Below are 21,496 nucleotides of genomic sequence, written 5' to 3'. Positions count from 1 at the left end.
TTTTAGCATTTTTTTCTTTTTTGTTCCATTCACCCCTGTTCCCTTTAAGTCATTTTGTGCACAATTTTACATAAAATTTGGTCGCGTAGGGATTGAATAAGCAAAAACAACCTGAAAAGCCGTTTGGGACCCGAAAGAGCCGATTCTCTTTAGTGAGCCAAGCCGAAGAAGCCGGTTTTCAAAAAACTCTACTGACTTTTCTCAACTTTGTTCTACTTCGACATTGACTTCAAAATACCGCATTTAGAAAACAGCGTCAGGGGAACCCGTGTATTTTTACCTTCATGCACTGTAACTTTGACTAATTCTTCTTAATTAGCAATTTCGAGCCCTGATTTTTGTGAGCTGGCTGGATTTTCTTGTGCGCTGATAAACTGCGAGCAGTGTGCGATTGCGCACGCGCGCAGTCTAGACGGAACATTGCTCGTAACCCAAAGTTTGAGTTATTTTCTAGGTCTGCGTCATGCATCTCCAATCTCATCCACTATTTAGTGATACATGAGGACCTTTTACAAATTTTCTTGCCAATTTGTGGGATAACGGTGCACCTTATATTCCAAAAAATATGGTATATCAACGTCCTTCATAAGGAATAACTAGCCAGAGCCTGCTAGTTGGGAATATGATTTTGACCCTGGTCCTGGCATTACGTCTATTACATATCCAGAGGATGTTTGTGTATTAGTGCATTGTTGATGCTGATGTTCACAAAAACCCCTGAGGGTGCGCCGGTGAGGTCAAGGACAATCCTTTTAGCCGGTTTACCCTCGCTAATTATTTGGCATGGGCTGGTAGACAAACTGCAAAACCAGCTAATGTGCATTTATCAGGAGTTGGAAGGGGAGCACAGGGAGGGGTGGGGGGACCACAGACCATGGGAGAATGCAGCATGGTGACCGGCTAATGGTCTGGTACTCCACATGAAATCAAAATTGTTACCTAAATCTTACATTTGCACGTTCTTGGGACACAAATATTTGATCTTGAGAGTCAGACACAGAGAGAGTGACAAAGGCAGAGCAGGAGAGACAGTCAGTGACAGAGACAAGCCAACAAAGAGAAAAAGAGACGGACAGAGATAGCATTAGATACATAGACAGAAATAGAGACAGTAAGAGACAAAGACAAATGGACGCAGAGAGAAATAGAGAGAGAGTCACCTTGCAAACGTTGATTTTAATTTTTCAAATACTGTTTTGACCTTCCACTAAAGAAATAGCACCTTATTTGAATCCTGACCAGCAAAATACATTTGTGGATCTGTTTTGTTCCAGTGTTAAAAAAACAGCTCAATTTGCATTGACGGCATGACAGCCAAGCTCTTAGCATAAGCAAACTTCTAGTTTGGTTCCGCAGCTGAACTCCGGGCGAGACCGCCACCAACGGTGCCCCCAAAGTGAACCCACTCCCAGAGTTTCTTCCATCCCTCCTTCTTCTCAATTGATACAAAGTTGAAAATCAACTACACCACCCTCTGTCCCCTCCTCCACCATTCCCTCTTTTTTCAGATAGTCCATCCTATGATTAAAAATTCACTTCCAGGCCTGTATGAAGCCTCATTTCTCTTTTTCTGGCAATTCATTCACTTTTCACCGCAGTGGCAGAAAAAGATGTATGATGGTCTCATAGAGTGAGAATAATATAACAAGCTTCACTATACGGCTACTGTTTGCACCTGATACAGCAAAAAGTCGCTATTGATTTTATGACACGTTTCCTGCAACTCATCTCAAAAAAGGTTACTAATACAATAAACCCGAGATAGAATTAGAGGTGATAACTTGTTATATATTGTATCCAACAGATGTTATATATAGTGATATATGTGAAGTTCTTATTTAGTCGGATGTAAGATACAGAAGGGGCTTATTTAGTCGGATGTAAGATACAGAACTGTACTTAATCACATTTTTTAGTGGAAGTACAATGTTGGCAACACGATTCACTTGATATAATTGGAAATTATTTGAACGTTTTCTTCTTTTTTCTGTGTTTTTTCTACTTTTTTTTTAATTCCTTTAAAAAAACTCTCATTGTGTTTATTTTTTGTGAGCTGTTACTCTTTTCTTTTTGTTCTCTATTTGCTTCTCCTCATTTCTTTTCTTTTTTGCTGGCTTTTTTCTAAATATGTCTTTCTTTTTTCTCATCTTTTTGTTTCTTTTATTCTCAGCTTTTCAGTACTTTTTCATTTTGGTATTTTTTTCTTTTTTGTTCTATTCCCCCTTAGTTTAAGTCATTTTGTGCATATTTTTACTTAATATTTGGTCATGTTGGGATTAAAGAAGCAAAAACAACCTGTTCGACTTTGAAATACCGCATTTAGGACACAACGTCAGGGGAACCCGTGTATTTTTACCTTCATGCACTGTAACTTTGACTTAAGTCGCTTCTTAATTAGTAATTTGAGCCCTCATTTTGTGCGCTGGCTAGATTTTCTTGTGCGCCGAGAATGTGCGAGCAGTGCGCAATTGCGCACGCGTGCAGCTTAGAGGGAACACTGGTCATAACCCAGTAGTCTACCGTACTCCCGAAATAACCATAATGAAATAAGGAGAATATATCATCACATTGCTAAATCTGATCTAATTTGTCCTTTCAATTATTTATATTCTAAAATCTCTGAAAGACTGTAAAGAAAGTAACGAGTATACGATGTGTTCCCTGCTAATAAATATTAAAATAATGCATCACTAAATAAGCAATAATGAATCAAAAATAGCTTTCGACATGCGGCCTCACAACGATTTTGCTTATTAAATTTCGCTTCGGCACAACGATCTGGCTTAGTCAAAATAATGGAACCATTAAATCAGGCTTTTCTGCAGGAACCCAAATGTGATTAAGGAGGTTTGATGAAGTGGCTTTTCTTCGGTGCTATTCTTTCCTTTGTTTGGAATCAAGTGCGAGGTGCTTTGTTTCACGCCGGGGATGATTTCCGTTATGAAAAACAATCGTCGTTTCCTGATGAGGGGGCCTTTATCGAAACTGCTGTTCTAAAAATATCTTTTTTTTTGCATACATTTTTGGCGTCGTCAGTTTTAACATGAATGGACAGTTTGTTTTATCTCCACTACACTAGAAAAATATATATTTTTAACTTATTGGGGGAAGATCTTGAGTATTTTTTTATTTATTTTTTTTCTCAGATAAAATATCTTGATAATGGCGTCAGGACAAGAACAGAGACAGGACCCACTTGCGTTACGTTTCTCACAGGTTTTATTAGAGGAAAAAGAAAGGGTTGCGCCCACAATCCGGGGTTCGCTAGGCGCGGAAAGCAGGTCTCTCTGATAGCGGAAGTGGATCTTCCGTGGCGAGTGTGGGCGGTGCCGGGAATGGAAAATCGGGTCAGTAGCCGGGACAGGAGAGCAAAAAAGTGGTCATGGTCGGAAGCGAGTTGTAAGCCAGGAAAGGAGAGTAGACGTGCTTGAGGACAAAAAGAGGTCGAAAGCAGGGAAGGGAGAGTAGATGTGGTCAGGATCAAAAACGGGTCAAAGATGGGAAACGGATGTGAGCAAAAAACAGGTGAAAGTCAGGGTCGAAAAAGGTTTGCCTAGTGTTAACTGAGGTTCGGAGACGGACTGACAAAAGGCGCCCGAAAGGAGTGGGTTTTTTATAGGGACAGGGAGCCAATCAGAGTCCAAGGCAGTTGGCGCCAAAGGAGCAGGCACAGGTGATTTACATCGGTAATCATGACAAATGGATCATTTTGGTCATTTAAAACATAAAAAAACTTAAACATTAGGAAAAAAAAGAAATAATGAGCAAAACAATCTACCATCTTCAAGTTAAGGGAATTCTAAAGATGTAAAAAAATGTATAAATTCTATTGTCTCTCAAATAGAATACCTCATCCAGCAGATCCCGGATAACTGTGCATATTTCAAGAAATATTTTCTAAAAACATAAAAAAAAAAAACTGCTAACATCTTTAGGGAGGATCTTTTTGGTTACCTTGAGACGTATCGTAGTTTTCAAACAAATCAATGAAAAAGGAAAAAAAAATACTTAATACGAGCAATATATGTTGCTGGAAAAATAATTATTTTTTTTGTAGTCCAAACAAACGGTCAAAAAAGTGCACTGAAAAAATATACACATAAAATAGAATATTATTATTCAGAATATTCTCATTTTAAGTATATTTATGTGTTTTTCCAAAAAATATATTGTATCCAACAGATGGTGAAATAATGTTCTCGTCTTTTCAAGTAAGTTTAGAAAAATAGGGTTAGAATATATTTTTATTCGTAGAATATTTGTGGTTAAACTGTCAGTATAAAAATGAAATAAAAATATTCAAAATTATTTTGAAAAAGGAAAAAAATCAAGCTAGATTTACCCTGTGTCAGAAATAATTAAAGAAAAAAAACGACAGTAATACTTCAAAAATAAATAACAAATGAAGTGCTTAAAACAGGGACATAATATACTTTCTTGCTAATTGTGGTTGTTTCAAAACCAATTTGATGAAACTAATCCATTTACAAGACGTATAACACATGCAGCCCCCATCTCCAAATAGTTGCCCACCCCTGGAGTAGAACATGGAATGAGTTTTATTAAGTATGCAAATTAACAAGTAATAGGGGCCCCCAAATCTGATTTTGCTGAGGGCCTATGAAGGCTTTGGCTGGTCCTGGTAGTACCCTACAAGATATTTGTGAAAAAAATATTTAAAGTCAGGATTGGGTAGGGTTTTTTTTTAACTTGATTACTTTCAATTACTTTTGGATTACTAAATTTTGTGCAGGCTTGGGGAGTAACGGAATACATGGAACGGCAAAAATGATGTTGGCAAGCTGTTTGGATTTCTTTTCATTTTGTTTCTGTCGCATTTTATGTTCGTTTCGCCGAAGATCAAAGAGATCAAAGCCAGGAGAGAAAGCTTACCACCTGTTGTGAGTCATAATTTTAATTATACTTAGTTTCTTTTGTCTTTTATTAGCATAATTGGTATTGGACTAATCCAAAAGTAATTGAAAGTAATGCAGTTAAAGTAACCCTACCCAACCCTGTTCAAAGTAACACTTAAAATGAGATATTAGGCCAGTAAGGTTACTGAACTATTTTATTTTAGCTGTTTACCTCTCAAAAAAAAAAAAAAAAGTGAGGGTTGGTAGGGTTACTTTAACTGGATTACTTTCAATTACTTTTGCATTACTTTTGTTTAAAGTAACACTTAAAATGAGATATTAGTCCAATAGGGTTACTGAACAATTTTATTTTAGCTGTTTACTTCTCAAAAATAAAAAAGTGAGCGTTGGGTAGGGTTACTTTAACTGGATAACTTTAAATTACTTTTGTTTAAAGTAACACTTAAAATGAGATATTAGGCCAATAGGGTTACTGAACTATTTTAATTTAGCTTTTTACCTCTCAAAAATAAAAAAAAATCCGTCAATCCTTGCACTAATAACCTCAAGCAGCAGACAGGAATCTAAACAAGACGAGCAACACAGCGGGTCGCTTTTTCCCCCCGTGGGCGTCATCCGTGTCGCCCCGAAGCGAAAACAACAATTTCTTGTCGCAAGGGCCCGACTCAGACACACTAAACCGATTTCTCTCTCTTTGTTTCTCTGCAGCCTGAAGCAGCAGCAGCAGCCTCAGCAGTGAACGAGGAGGAGTCAGCGAATTTCTCGAATCCTGCCATATGTCACTATTTCAGATTTGTGTGCGTGCATCTTGCGTGATTGTGTATTTTGTGAGCCTCGTGTGCGAATGTGTGACCGTCCGAGACATCCGTCCGTTATTCGTCGGTGACCTAGAAAAAAAGGAAAATAAGAGTACGAGATTTTAATGATGTCAATGCCAAGAATGTTACTCACAGTTAAGCATAAAATATTGATACTCTGGCCGAATGTTTAGTTAAAATGATTGACATTTTGAGGAATGAGAGTATTAAGACATTTTTTGATGAGGGGAAGGTTAATGTTCCATTTGAATAGGTACAATTTGTTCCACTTATATCTCTTTTCTTTTTTTAATTTTCCGTACCAAAAATTTATGAAAATGTGAAACTATATGAAAAAACAACGTTTTCTGAGTCATTTTGAAATGACAGATCACAAAGATACACATCATAATTATTTTAAGGATAGGCTCTTTAACAAAATATAGGTGATAATGGAAAAATTCACACACTTTTTACCCAAAATGTCCTTTTTATATATATACAGTGGCTTGCAAAACTATTTGGTCCCCTTGAACTTTGTGACCTTTTGCCACATTTCATACTTAAAACATAAATATATAAAACTGTAATTTCTTGTGAAGAATCAACAATAAGTGGGACACAATCACAAAGTGGAACACACTTTATTGGATATTTTAAACCTCTTTAACACATAAAAAATTGGAAAAGTGGGTGTGCAAATTTATTCAGCCCTGCGCTTTAAACAGACGATCACAGTGCAGGTGCATTTATACAGAGACTTGATTACACACAGGTGGATTCCATTTATCATCGTTTGTCATTTAGATCAACATTGAATCATTCAGAGATCCTCGCTGAACTTCTGGAGTTTGATGCACTGAAATTACAGTTTTATATCTTTATGTTTGGAGTCTGAAATGTGGCAAACGGTCACAAACTTCAAGGGGGCCAAATAGTTTTGCAAGAAACTGTATATATTCTTTATATATATATATTTTGTCGCCTGCTCCTCTCCACATAGTTTATTGCCAAAAGCATAAATGCTCATTTAGCTTATCATTGGGCCAGGGTATGAATAATCTTTGACCATATAATAAAATGATAAACAGCATTTATGATTAAAGTGTCAATCTGTGTTGTCTGCAAAATGGAGGACCTAAAATGTTAAATAAAAAAAAAGGGAAAATAAAACAACCACATATAACATGTTATTCAAATAAAAGCAAATAAATATATGAACACTCAAAAAATATTATACAAAATCAAATTCATTTATTCATGTATAGGGGTGGAATCCGACTTATGACCATGACTCAAAAATGCTAATGCTGTCCAGGAAAGTTGTATCCTTTTTAATGCAATATCTGGTGTAGCATCCTGGCAACACATCTGACCATTCCAGCAGCCAGCCAGCACAGCATTTCATTAAGTAACAAGATACCATCTCGGCAGCAGATGGCACGATTATAATTGATCAGATGTTACATGCATTGACACAGTCCTCTTCTTCATTGGTCTATTGAGATTCACAAATTTTTGATAATTGATTAAGATAACGAGACATTCAAGTCGCAGGTTGGGTTTTTATTTTTTTTTATTTTATTTTATTAACAGTATTGGAGTTTTTATTTTATTTTGAAGAATAACAACCCATCAGGTCATTTTTAACCCTCTTATAGATCCAAGTTACGTAGTGTTTAATTAATTTTATATATATTTATTTCTGTATTTTTTCTATAAATTATCAATTTTAAGTTTCTATGTTATTTATGGTCATTTAATTTTGATATATATTTTTCTTTGAGTATTTAGATATTTATTATTAACATGATTTATTTTTCAGTTTTTTTCTGGCATTGTTTTTATGATTAAATCTAATGGTTTGCAATTTTTTTAAATTGTTTTATTTGTCCATTTATTGTTATTAAATCTATTATCATTTTCTTCTAATAATTATAACTTAATTATAAAGCAAATTCTGATTTTGGATTTATTTTTTTAAATATAAAGGTTCTTACAGACCTTTATTCTGGCTATTTTTTAATTTGAATTGACATTTTTATTATAAAATATTTTTTATTTTCATTTTTATTTTTTTTCTTCTGAAGTTTGTTTTTGTACATTGTTTTCAGATGTAATAGTTTCTATTTGTTTATTTATTACATGGTATATTTATTATTATTTATATTATTTTTCTATACTCTTTGGATTTTTGTTCGATTTCCCTTTTTTATTTTCACTTTTTTTTAAATGTATTTAATGGTTGGTATGTATTAGTACATGCTAGTTTTGTCTATATATATGTTAGTACCTTCTTTCTAATAGTTTGATTTTGATCTATTTTTTATTTTATTTTACTTTAATTTTTTCTTGGCTTTTTTTATTTTTTAATCTATTGATTTTTATGTATTTCCTCATATATTTATTTGTACTTAACTGATATTTTTTTCCTTTTGATATGTATTTTTTTTTCACTTTTATATTTCCTTCTGGCATTTTCGGTCCTCCATTGCACAATTTTCGAACAGCAATCCGAACTCAATTTATGGGCTTTGTTCTCACCACACAAACACGACTCAGGCCCACGTCTGTAAAGAAAATCCAAGGACTACAAATGTGTGGATGACTTTAAGAAAACATCTTTCACAATACAAGTATAATTATTATTTTTTTCTTCTTTTTTTCGATGGACTGAACTCGAAAGATCGAAATCCAACAAGGAAAAAGCAAAACTCTGCCTTGACTTGTTGACAGCAGCACAAAAAGGGACTTTTTTTCTCAAAAACATTCCCACAGAGCTGAATATTGATGTCAGAAGCAGTCCGGAGGCAAAAAAACACAAAAACAAAAAGTCTCTCGAACAATGCCAATTTTTTTCGCGTTGCAAGCTAGAGGAAAAAAATATGACTATGTAGCAATCAATGTGTAATCATCTCTTCATGCATGGGAAATGTTGCATTCACTTGCTTTTTATTTTTCTTCGTATAGAGCACCTAGCGAAAGCATTGGCCCCCCACGAAATATATTTTTGGACAATAAACAACACGTGAGACACAATCATCAAATGAAACCAAACTTTTTTCAACATTTTATATTTTGATTACAACGAAAAAAGCTGATAAATAGGTTTTGCAAAAAAGATTGCCCCCCTGTTTTCTTAGCCGAGCCAACTGACTCCAGTAATCCCCTGATGACTTCTGAATAATCCAATGTTGACCTAAAAGACTAACAATGACAAACAGAGTGCATTAAGTCTCAGTTTAAATGTACCTGCTATATGATGGGCTCAGAGGTCTTGGAAAGCAAACACTGGCAAACAGAAAGCATTATGAAGACCACAGGACACACCAGGCGAGTCCGTGGTAAAGTTATGGAAAAGTTCAAAGCAGGAATGGGATACAGAATGATTTTGCAATGTTAGCACATCCCCCAGAGCATTGAGCGAGCGATGATATCAAAACTGAGAGAGCATAAAAACATTGCAAACCTACTAAGACCTGGCCGTCGCTCTAAACTTTTGGCCCAAATAAGTAGAAAACTAATCAGAAAAGCAACCAATAAGTTTATGATCCCATTGGATTACTTGCAGGCATACACAGCTGAGGTGGGAACATCTGTGCATAAAACAACTACTAGTCAAATCTTCCCTTAATTGAAGAGTTGCGAGAAGGAAACCCTTTCTGAAAGAATACCATACCAATCCAGTTTGGCATTTGTAACAAGCCACATGAGAGGCACACAATGTGCTCTGGTCAGATGAGATCAAAATTTAACTTTTTGGGCTGAATTCAAAATGCTATGTTTGGCGTAAGAGTAACACCACACATCATCCTGAAATTACCACCCCTCTGTCAAACATGGTGGCTGCAGGATCATGTTCTGGGGTTGATTTTCTTCAGCAGGGACTGGGAAGTTTGTTCAAGCCGATGGGAAGATGGATGGAGACAAATAGAGGATGCTTCTGGCAGATAATCTGTTGGAGTCTGCAAAAGACCTATAATCGAGTCACAGGTTCACCTACCGACAGAACAACGACCCTAATAATAATGCACAATCTGCGATGGGATGGTTCAAAATATCAATATAAAGGTGTTAAAACGGACAATCATTTGTGAAAAGATCCAAAATATCCCCATCAAACCTATAGGAACCTGATCCGTTTTGTAAAAATACTTCTGTTCCATGATTTGCAAAACTTAAAACGACAAATGTTGTTTAAATTTGGTTTCTTGTCCAGATTGTGTCTCACATTTGCCTATTCTTAGAAAAGCTTTGAATCTAGAAGTTTGAAGCCTAAAATATGGCGATATGTCAAAAGTTCTCGGGGGCCCAACACTTTTGTAAGGCACTGCAGCTCACGCTCACCGTTTTGGCAATAGTGCCGCCCTCTAGTGTTCATGCGTAAAAACGATTATTAGCTAGCACCTCACCAACTACGTCGGGAGATGTTACCTCTGTTTCTATAAAAAAAATGACTTTTTGATACCAAGATTTTCAGCATTGTTTTGAGTCATTTTATCTGTGTATAGAGTGCATTTGGAACTGTTTGTAACCTCTTTAAAAGGGGGAAGTGTTTTTTTGCTTTATTGCTTTGTGATTTAGCAGAAAAGGATGTGGCTACGCTAAATTAGCATTCTTTGTTTTTCAGAAGATTTTTTTATTTATTTCACTCATTAAAAAAATGTTTTTATTCATGTGATCCGTGAGAGAAAAGTGAACTACAAATGACCTACTGTAATTAAAAAGCGTTTCCTCTACGGATGATTAAAAGGACTGTTTTAAGTGGGAAATACAGAAAAACAGAGGGGGGGGGGTGAAAAAGCATTAGCTTCAAGTATGTGTATTGTATTGAGATTTATGAGAGTTTTGTATTTTATTGTTTCTCTGCACTAAGCCACCGGGTGATGAGGGAAATGTGTTGTTATTATTGAGAAATAATAATAAATATGCCGACAATGATATGAAAAATGTGTGTGCGTTGTGTAATTGAGAAACATAATATAAGGGTGGTTTAAGGATTTCTTTTGGTCAAATAAATAATTTTAACTACAGTAAACAGGAATGTGTAAAACTAAACTCATTTTTTATTTTAAAGGGATACACAATTTACCAAAATGTTTCATTGTTGTTTACCTTTTGTTTCGTAAAAGCAATCAGTTCCGAAATTATTACGCTAAAACGATCCTCACAATTGGTTTATTTTTCTTCAAACCAATTAAGGAGTGTTATATAAAACAAAATAAGACCCCAAAAACGCCTAAATGATGTCCCAAATTTGTCAAAACCCCTAAATTTGAATTACTTGTTCTGAATAACCCTGATCAAGGTATTTTCTTAACGTATACTAAATGTTGCACAAAAAGTTGTTGTTTTTTAAACAAAAACTATAGTCTTGTATCAAAAAAAAAGCAATAAACAAGAATTTGTGATTTAAGTCACAATGTTTACGTTAGATAACCTTATATTTTGTTAAAATCGTCTATAATGTGGGTGTTTGTTTAAAAAAACTAATAAAAAAGGGTAATTAGTCTGATCCCCGCCCATTCAAACACAATTATAAGTAAGTGTTTATTTTAAAAAAAAAAAAAAAGAGAAAACAAAGGTCAGACTCCTACCAGACACCCCACGAAAAAATGAGTTATTTTGTTTAAACCCTACCCAATATATAAGGAGGCTTAAGAAAAAAAAAAAAATAAATCAGTGATTTAAGACACAAAAACGACTGTAGTGAATGCCCACTTTGTTAAAAATCAGTTAACATTGGGTCGCTTCTTCGGAGTAACCTTCGAAATATGACATATTTGAACCCCAACCAACCCCCCGAAAAAATGCTTTTTACATGTAGTTTAAAAAATAAAAAGTTAACTCGTACCTAACACAACAATGTTTTATTTTGTTTCAAACCTTCACAACAACGTAATGATATTAAACAAAACAACATCTAAGGATTGGATGATTTAAGACACAAAAAGAAACATTCAATTTGAATTGAAGAATTTGGTGATATGTTTAATATAACTGGACTAGTATATGTTTTTTTGTAACGCCCCTATCCTAAAAGTATTTACTTTTTTTTCTATTTATTACAAGTCAAATTGTACCAGAAATTTAAAAATAGTGGTTACTTTTTTCCCAAAAAATCTTCCCGAATGTTGTCATGTATAACGGAAAAATATGTGGCCTTCAAAACCCAAACAAAAAATAATGTATCCGTACAATAGCTAGCAGTAGCTCAGGAGGTAGAGCGCTCGTCTTGGAATCAAGGGATCCCAGTTCGAATCCCAGCTCATCCGTGTTACATGTCGAAGTGTCCTTGGGTAAGACACTGAACCCCTAATACCCCCAATAAGCAGGTTAGCGTCTTACATGGCATTGGGAAATGTGGAGCACATTGTAAAGCGCTTTGGGAAGTCATTGACTTGAAAAGCGCTATATAAATGCAGATCATTTCATTACAAAACAACCTAGTAAACCTAACCTAGGGGCTGGATCAAATTCAATCAAGTAGCGTATTTGTATCCAATTCAGGTTATTTTTCAATTAGGGTGGTTCTTTCTTTTTTACGAGTGTATGTTAATTTTAGGCACTAATCGGGTTAAAAATAGAGACAAAGGTACTTTAGCTGAAGCTTGAAATGACAGAAAAATTGGGCTGCAATAGCAACATGCAGTAAGACATATGGATTTAGTAACGTTAAAACTTTTTCAATGTGAGTCCTATAAAAAATCCACCATAACCTCAGAGCGTCAAAACCAGAACAGAATCAGGCCCCAATTGTGTAACGTTTACCACAAGTTTTATTGAAAGGCGCTCGCTGGACGCGGGAAGCAATTCGCTTTTGCAATCGGATTGTGATCCGAATACGGAAGTTGATCTTCCGTAGCGGGCGATGGCGGAGTCAGGGATGCAAAAAAGGTCGATAGCCGGGACAGGAGAGCAAAAACGTGGTCAAGATCAAAAAACAGGTCGTAGCCGGAGACAGAAAGGGAGATCAGGAACGGACAGGTGGTAAAACGGGAGCAAAAATGGGACAGGCGGGAGTCAGGGTCAAAAAAGCTTGCCTTGTATCTACAGAGGTTTGCAGACGGACTGACAACAGAGAGTGACAGGACTGGGTTTAAATAGGGACAGGGAGCCAATCAGAAAGCTGGCGCCAAATGAGCGGGTACAGGTGATTCCAATCGGTAATCATGACACATACAAATTCAAAATCATCTTAGAAGTATTTTTTGATAAGAAGTATAAAAGATAAACCATGGATGGGATTTGTTTTGACTATAAAAGGTCGGCAAGCATGATGCAAGACTAAACAATATGGTATTCTTTTCGTTTTCAAATAATTGAACAACACGTTTGTTGCTCATGGCGACGTTTCCATGGTGACACTTCGGATACTGAGCAGTGTCTCCAATGTTGACACAAAAGATGCGGACAACTGCCAGTCAAACTAAGCCGCCCAAATACCCAAATACTTGTTTACTTACGTTCTACGTTTTCTTTTTAAAGGACAATAAAACCAACAAATAAATCAATTTTAAAATAAGGTTTTAAATTGGGCTTGTCGCTTCAAAGCTGTAATGGTTTCACAATTCTCTTCATGCTGAGGTATTTGAGTTTCTCCTTGCCCTCATATAGGTTTGAGATCAGGGGATGGTATCATAATAGTCTGCGGTCTGTGCAGCCTTTTGAGATTCTTTGTTATGAAGGGGTAAACAAATAAACATAACTTGATTTGTCTTTAAAATATTGCAGAAATATGCCAACAGTTGCACTGAAGACAATATTGGTATTATGTATTTTAAGGAGGAGGGCATGGGGGAATTTGAATACAGGGTCACCACTCCAGTTGACTCACTGCGAGGTATGTGGTGCATGAATATTGATGACCTCAGGTGAGAAAATCACTTTACAGTCGTCTCAGTGACACCTTTGATGGATAAGGATTGCTTTTATGCAAATAATTCAGTATTTTCAGTCTAAAGTTAGCAAAAAATGTCATTTTTTTTTCTTAAAACAGCCACCAGAGGCAGTCACTGACTGAGATGAAGGTGTTATTACCCATCTATTACTACATCCAGGTAATGGATTTTTTTATTTGGATCTAATATTTATGTATCATATGCTGTTGTTTTGGTTGGCAACGGGGTTCATAAGAATAAAATATGTTTTTGTTTATTTAGTTTTAGAGCAATTTTATGTTAGTCAAGTGAAAATGTTATGAAACATTTATTACTTTTTTGTTTCCATGATTTATGTATGAGATTATGTTGTTTTGATTAGCAACAGGTTTCATAAGAGTTTAAGATGACTTCATAAAATTAAATATATTTTCGTTTAGGCTATACGTCTTAGAGCACTTTTGTATTCCTCATCATGGAGGTTTACTCAATTTTTTTAAACTTTATTTTATATATTTTTACATACCATATTCTGCTGTTTTTCGGCAACAGGGTTTGTAAGGATTCACCATGACTTAAAAAAAATGACATCTGTTTGTCGAGCAATTTCTATCACTCTGATGACAATATTATTACACAGTTATTACCATTTATTTTATTTGTTTTACTTTATTGTAACTAAACTTTATTTATCAGATACCGTACGGTTGTATAGCTTAGCAAGAGCTTTCAAACAATATAAAAAGGTCGTTTTTATTGCAAATTCATATTACTCAGATAAATATCTAATTACACAGTTATTACTATGTTGGGGTAATGCATTTTCTTATCTATTATTTATTTATCATATGCTGTTGTTTTGATTTACAACAGGTTTCAGGACTTAACATGGCGTAATGTAATTCAATATTTATTCGCAATTTTATATTACACACTTATTACTACATATGGGTCATGCATTTTTTAAATTGTATCTATTATGTATTTATCAGAGGCTCTTGTTTTAATTAGCAACTTGGTTTCTAAGGACATGACATTTCAAGGATTTCCGGTTTCCAACATGGCGGCGCGTGTTTACGTTGCGGCTGATTGTTACCCGGTTATCCTACTACTTACAACTGTCCTCCTGCTTTCCTTTTTGGATACATGCGTGGCCAATAAGACCTACAGTCGGGAGGAGCTCATCCGACTAGGTGGGTGTCTAAATTTCGACTTTTCGGGCACTTTTTATACCACCCACGACATCCCAAATGAGCTCCAAAGGGACTCGGGTTCGCCCTGCTTTCCCGCTCCACCGAAGAAAAAGAAGAAAAATCGGAGACGAAGACGGCGAAAAGATAGAAAACAGAAGCGAGGATGTCGTGCAGGGAAGCGTGTGAAGTTGATGGAGCAACGACATGAAGATCTGTCTAATCCAACCATCATTTCTTCGTCGATTCTACGAGTAAACCGACAACCGAAGCCCAACGCACACAACCGGCATCTCGTGACGATCTCTACAAAGGCTACAGCTAAGTCAAATGATTCAAAGCTAAAATTTGGTCTTTTGAATGTTAGATCGCTCGCTCCTAAAGCTTTACTTGTAGATAATATTATTCGTGATTATAAACTTAACTGTATTGGTCTCTGTGAAACGTGGTTACGCCCGGATGAGTATTTAGCTCTAAATTATGCTTCTCCCCCAGATTACGAGAGCAGCCATATAGCACGCACGTTGAAAAAGGGTGGCGGTGTCGCGCTAATCTCTGAAAAATCGCTTAAATTTAATCCACGTACCTCTAATAATTACAAAACGTTTGAGGCTCTTGTGATGCGGTCCCCCTTATTGTCAATTGACGTAATAACTATCTATCGCGCACCAGGACCATACACAACTTTCTTAGACGAATTCGCCGAACTTCTGTCTGAACTAGTAACCTACGCAGACAAAATTATTATTATGGGGGACTTTAACATTCATATGAACTCTCCACTCAGTTCACTCACTGTTGCGTTTCAGTCTATAATTGATGCTTTTGGTTTTAATCAACTGGTTGATTTGCCAACCCATAAAGATGGAAACACGCTCGACTTGGTTCTGACTCGAGGAGTTTCAACCTCAAACATGGCGGTGCTATCGTGTACTACAGTTATCTCGGATCATTATTTAGTTACATTTGAGGTGCTAGCTAAATGTAGTACCAAAAAAACTGAAGGATTCACCGGACGCAATATAAGCACAGGCACAGTTTCTGAGCTCTCCGATATTCTTCCAGGAGCAGTTGCGTCCTTTCCTTCCTACATAGGCTCCATAGAACCACTCCTAAATGAATTTAACGCTACCCTGGCCAATGCCCTGGATTTAGTTGCGCCCATCCGGCATAAATTACGACCTAAAAGACGCACACCTTGGTTTAATGATGAAACTAGATCCCTTAAACGAGAATGCAGGAAATCTGAAAGAAAATGGCGCGCTACCAAGCTTGAAGTTTTCCATCAAATCTGGTGTGATAGTTTGTTGAAGTATAAAGCGGCCCTGGCCTCTGCAAAATCAGCCTACCTTTCGAAAGTGATTGCGTCACAAAAGAACAATCCCAAGGCCCTTTTTGACACTGTAGCATCACTTACAAGGCAACAGACTATCCCAGATAGCTCCACCCATTCTGCTCACGACATAATGGTCTTCTTTACTAAGAAGATCCAGAGCATACAGGAAGAAATTGCTAAAGACAATATTAATTCAACACATACTAAAGCACTCAAATCCCTAGATGCACGACATGGTGGCTGTCCAGGGACTTGGTCCCGTTTTAGTGAACTGTCACTCGAAAATCTTAAACAGATGGTGAATACTGCCAAACCGACGACTTGCCAGTTCGACCCACTTCCAGGTTCACTTATTAAAGGTCTCTTTGGCGTTCTTGCACCTTCAGTTCTAAATATTTTAAACATATCACTCGCCTCTGGTGTAGTTCCAGCTGCTTTTAAGTCCGCTGTCATTAAACCCCCCCCTCGGATGGGTCTGGCCTTGATGCGGCGAGGGGGCTTGCGTGTTCCAGTGACCCTGGAGAGCGATACCGTCGGGAGCTTGCTCCTGGTAGGGTCACCCATGGCGGGCCGGTCTCCGGGGTAGGTTCCAGACAAACAAAGACCCCAGCGTGTCGGTACGCTGTGAGGTGGCAGCCCCACCAACCGACTATCCTGCGGAGGGCTAACAACTCACCCAGGAGAAACACACTTTGTTACGAAACTGACCAGAGAAAGAAGCCGGACTGACCAACACGGTAACGGACCCCAGCCTGCCCCCGACCAACGAGTACGGATCGATCTTCGTCATAAGACCCGTGTCGCCACCTGGAATGTCCAGACACTCCTTCGCCCCGGAGCTGCCACCCTGCTGTCCCGAGAGCTCTGTCGCTATAACATCACCATGGCAGGGCTCTGTGAAGTACGATGGCAAGGCAATGGTGAAACAACAGCTGGCAACCATTGCTACATCTGGAGTGGCCCCGAGAGTCGGACCGGCCTTTACGGTGTGGCTCTTGCCATTCCAAAAGCCCTCCGGAGGTCCCTCATCAGCTGGACACCAATAAGTGACAGACTACTGTCTGCTCGATTCCTCCACCATCACGGCAAGATGACAGTGATCGTCGCCTACGCCCCCACCGATGTCGCTGATGAGGATGCGAAGGACGCGTTCTTTGACCAACTCCACCAGGCTGTCAACCAAGCCCCACCACACGACGTCACCATCATCCTCACTGATGCCAACGCCACTCTATCCAGCATTGATCGGTCCCCCGGCTCACCTGTCGGCACCACCTTCGTTGACAGCACAACAAACGACAATGGCAACCGCCTCCTCCTCCTCTGCCACCAAAACAACCTTTGTGTTGCTGACACCTGGTTTCCCCGGAAATGCATCCATCACTGGACGTGGTACAGCCCAGATGGCAGAACCAGGAAGGGATTGGACCACATCCTGATATCACGACGCTGGAAGTCGTTTGTAACCAACTGCCGGGTGTTCAGAGGAGCACAGCTTGGCAACACAGACCATCGTCTGCTGGTGGCCCAGCTCAAGCTAAAGCTCCGAGCCAACCAGCACAAGACTCTGCCTCGCCCCGACTCCTCCCGACTCAGCGACCCCAACATCGCCAGAGACTTCAGTTGCTCCATCCGCCGCTCTCTTGATACCCTGGCTCCTGACAAGCTGACAGACTGGGCGGCCTTCAAGGAAAGTGTCCTCCAGTCTGCTCACAATGTCCTCGGACGCCCGCGATCCTCCCCGAGAAAGCCCTGGATATCAGAGAGGACACTAAACATCATAGACCAGCGGCGTGAGGCCCGACTCCGAGGCGACCTCACAGAGTATCGGAGACTGAATCGCCTGCGCAATGTGGCCATTGCTGAAGATAGGGAGAGGTTTTGGCAGGCAGAAGCCCAACAGCTTGAGTCCGCGGCCAACAACAACAACATGAGCCGCGTATTCAGTCTACTACGCCAAGCCCGTAGCGGCCCACACATAAAGACAGCCCTGGTAAAGGACTCAGACGGCAACCTCATCATGACAGAAGCCAACTGCCTCGAGCGCTGGAAGGAGCACTTTAGCCTCCTCTTGCAGCACAGCACCATCCCGGCTGATCCCACCCTCCTACGGGCTGCGAGCACAGCACCTCCTAACGACACCTGCTGCACAGACCCCGTAACACCCGAGGAAGTGAGAGCTGCTCTGAAGAAGCTGAACACCAAGAAAGCCCCCGGCATCTGTGCCATTACCGGCGAGATGCTCAAGGCCGGCGGTGATGGCATGGTGGAGTGGCTAACCCGCCTATTCAACCAGGTGTGGGAATCGGAGCAGCTGCCCACCGACTGGACCAGAGGAGTCATCTTGCCCTTCTGGAAATGCAAGGGCGACAGGCTTGTCTGTGGAAACCACAGAGGCATAACCTTACTCTCCATCCCGGGCAAGGTCTTTACCAGGATCTTGCTCAGCCGTGCCCTTCCAGCAATCAGAAGCTGCCGCCGTCCCCAGCAGGCTGGCTTTATGCCCAACCGCTCCACAACGGACCACATCTCTGCCGTCCGTTTGCTGATAGAAAAGACCCGTGAATTCCGTAAAGATCGCCATCTATATATCGGATTCATTGATCTGAAGGCCGCCTTTGACACCGTCTGCCACTCTTCACTGTGGAACATCCTCCAAGCTCTCAGAGCACCACCCAAGATCATAGCCCTGTTCAAGCTGCTCTACAGCAACACAGAGAGCTGTGTCCGTATCAACGGCATTGACTCCGACTGGTTTGCTATCTCCAGCGGCGTTCGCCAAGGCTGTGTGGCTGCTCCCGACCTTTTTAATTGCATCATCGACCATCTGATGTTCAGGGTTAGTGAGCGCATCCCCGGAGTGTCTTTCGGCAACTACCACCTGACTGACCTGGAGTATGCTGACGACACCATCATTCTCAGCACTTCCTACAGCCAGCTGAGAGACGCTCTGGGCATTTACAGCGAAGAGGCAGCGCGGCTTGGCCTGCAAGTGAGTTGGACGAAAACCAAGTTCATGTATGTCGGTGATGGACCAGATCCACCTCCCATCCAAATTGGTAGCGACATCGTAGAGCCTGTCAAGAGCTTTGTATATCTGGGGTCCATGGTGACAGACAATGGGGACCTAAAACCAGAGATTCTCCGCAGAAGAGCCCTGGCAGCATCTGCTCTGCAGTCTCTCTGGAAACCACTCTGGCGGCACCAGACCATCGCACGCAAGACGAAGCTCCGCATTTACAACCTCGCCGTACTCCCTATCCTGCTTTATGGCTCAGAAACATGGCCCCTGAACGACACCCTGGCCACAAGAATCGATGGTTTTGATAGCAGGGCTCTCAGAACCATCGAGAACATCAGGTGGCCCCAGCGAGTCTTCAATAAAGAGCTCAGAGCCCGCACGTGCCAGCCCCAAGCATCTTCCTTGGTCGCACAACGCCGCACCCGCTGGTTTGGCCATGTCCTTCGTCTACCACCAGACCATCCGACACGAGCCATTCTCCAGTTTGACCCAAAGGCCGCAGGCTGGAGACGACCACGAGGGAAACCCCGCACTCGATGGCTCGACGTCGTTGCGGGCGACCTCCAACAACACGGAGTTGCCGTAGAGGATGCAGAACAGCTGGCACAAGACCGCCAGCATTGGAAAAACCTGGTTCATCTGGTCGGCTCAACGCACAGGGACGGGACCCCCCGACCTTCGCTGGAGCAATAAGTAAGTAAGTAGTCATTAAACCCACACTGAAACGACCCAACCTAGATCCAGAAAACTTATGTAATTATAGACCTGTGTCAAACCTACCGTTTCTTTCTAAAATACTTGAAAAAGTAGTGGCACAGCAGCTGAATGATTTCATGTCCGATAACAATCTCTTTGAATCGATGCAATCAGGATTCAGGGCTAACCACTCTACTGAGACAGCTCTGATAAAGGTAACCAATGATCTCCTACGGGCTATGGACTCGGGCGCATCATCACTTTTGCTGCTGCTGGACATTAGTGCTGCATTTGACACAGTGGACCATATTATCTTGCTAGAACGGTTGGAAAAATGGATTGGTCTCTCAGGAAACGTCCTATTATGGTTCAGATCTTACCTCTCAGATAGGACACACTGCGTTAAATATGGCGAATTGACATCTGAGCCATTTAGTGTAACTTGTGGTGTTCCGCAGGGTTCAGTGCTTGGCCCCCTTCTCTTCAGCATTTATATGCTTCCACTAGGTGATATTATTCGCAAGTATAACATCAGTTTCCATTGTTACGCAGATGACACTCAACTCTATTTCCCGATGGAGGAATCTACCACACTAAACTGTGGAACTTTGGAGGCCTGCCTCACTGAGATAAAAGAGTGGATGTCACTCAATTTCCTGCGTCTTAACCCTGAAAAGACTGAAATGTTAGTAATTGGTCCTTCTAAGTCCCGTGACTTATTCTCTAAAACCGCAGTGAACTTGGACAATTGCCACATCACACAGAGTGACTCACTTAAAAATTTAGGTGTCATTTTCGACCCTGATCTGTCCTTTCAAACACACGTGAAGAAAATTACTAGAACCGCTTTCTTCCATCTCCGTAACATTGCTAAAATTCGTCCTATACTTTCTCAGTCGGATGCGGAAATCATAATTCATGCGTTTGTTACCTCCCGTCTCGACTACTGTAATGCACTACTTTCCGGTCTTCCGATGACCAGACTCAAGAGTCTTCAGCTGGTACAAAATGCTGCAGCGAGGCTTTTAACAAGGACAAAAAAGTATGATCACATCACCCCAATTTTGGCTAACCTGCATTGGCTCCCTGTTAGCCTAAGATGCGATTTTAAGGTTCTCCTACTACTATACAAAATCATACATGGACTTTCCCCCTCGTATCTTTCAGATCTGATCTGCCCTTATGTCCCGGCCCGAAGCCTTCGTTCCGAGAGCGCCGGTCTCCTGGTGATCCCAAGAGCCAAGAAGTGTTCCGCTGGTTCGAGAGCGTTCTCCATCCGGGCACCGGTGTTGTGGAATGCTCTTCCCCCTGATATCCGATCTGCAACCTCGGTGGAAATGTTTAAATCTAGGCTTAAAACTCACTTCTACTCTATAGCATACGAGTAACCTAATCTTCTTATATGTAATAACTTGTGAAGCCCTTAGAGACTAATTGTGATTAAGGGCTATACAAATAAAAATGACTTGACTTGACTTGACTTGACATACTGTGATAGAATGCAATTTGTGACTGTTTAACCTCTGTATCCTTTATTTATATTAAAATTAAGGTCATTTGCTTGTTGGGTTCTTTTAGACCATATTTTGGCCAGTGGGCCACTAAATTTTAGCATTACTGCTGCTTAGGCTAACGCGGCTATTTTTTGCAGGGGCGGCTCCCATAACAAACAAGTGAGTCTCGATTGAGGTACTGTCC

At 39.8% G+C, this 21,496-nt stretch overlaps 1 protein-coding gene across 1 annotated transcript in view; it reads left to right on the top strand.

The window, feature by feature from the left end:
* The window catches only part of LOC148354280 (zinc finger matrin-type protein 4), a 149,783-nt gene extending 143,753 nt beyond the window's left edge, over positions 1-6,030 (top strand). The window contains exon 7 of the mRNA XM_088351338.1: positions 5,586-6,030. Within this exon, the coding sequence (XP_088207464.1) occupies positions 5,586-5,616 (31 nt within the window). The 3' untranslated portion in view covers positions 5,617-6,030. The remainder of the gene's footprint in view (positions 1-5,585) is intronic.
* The last annotated feature ends 15,466 nt before the right edge of the window (positions 6,031-21,496 follow it).

This window comes from Urocampus carinirostris, chromosome 13, assembly GCF_059441175.1.
Source record: "Urocampus carinirostris isolate Australia breed hairy pipefish chromosome 13, RoL_Ucar_1.0, whole genome shotgun sequence".
Taxonomy (NCBI): Eukaryota; Metazoa; Chordata; class Actinopteri; order Syngnathiformes; family Syngnathidae; genus Urocampus; species Urocampus carinirostris.
Note: the sequence above shows the minus strand (reverse complement) of the source record. Positions and strands in the feature narration are given on the sequence as shown.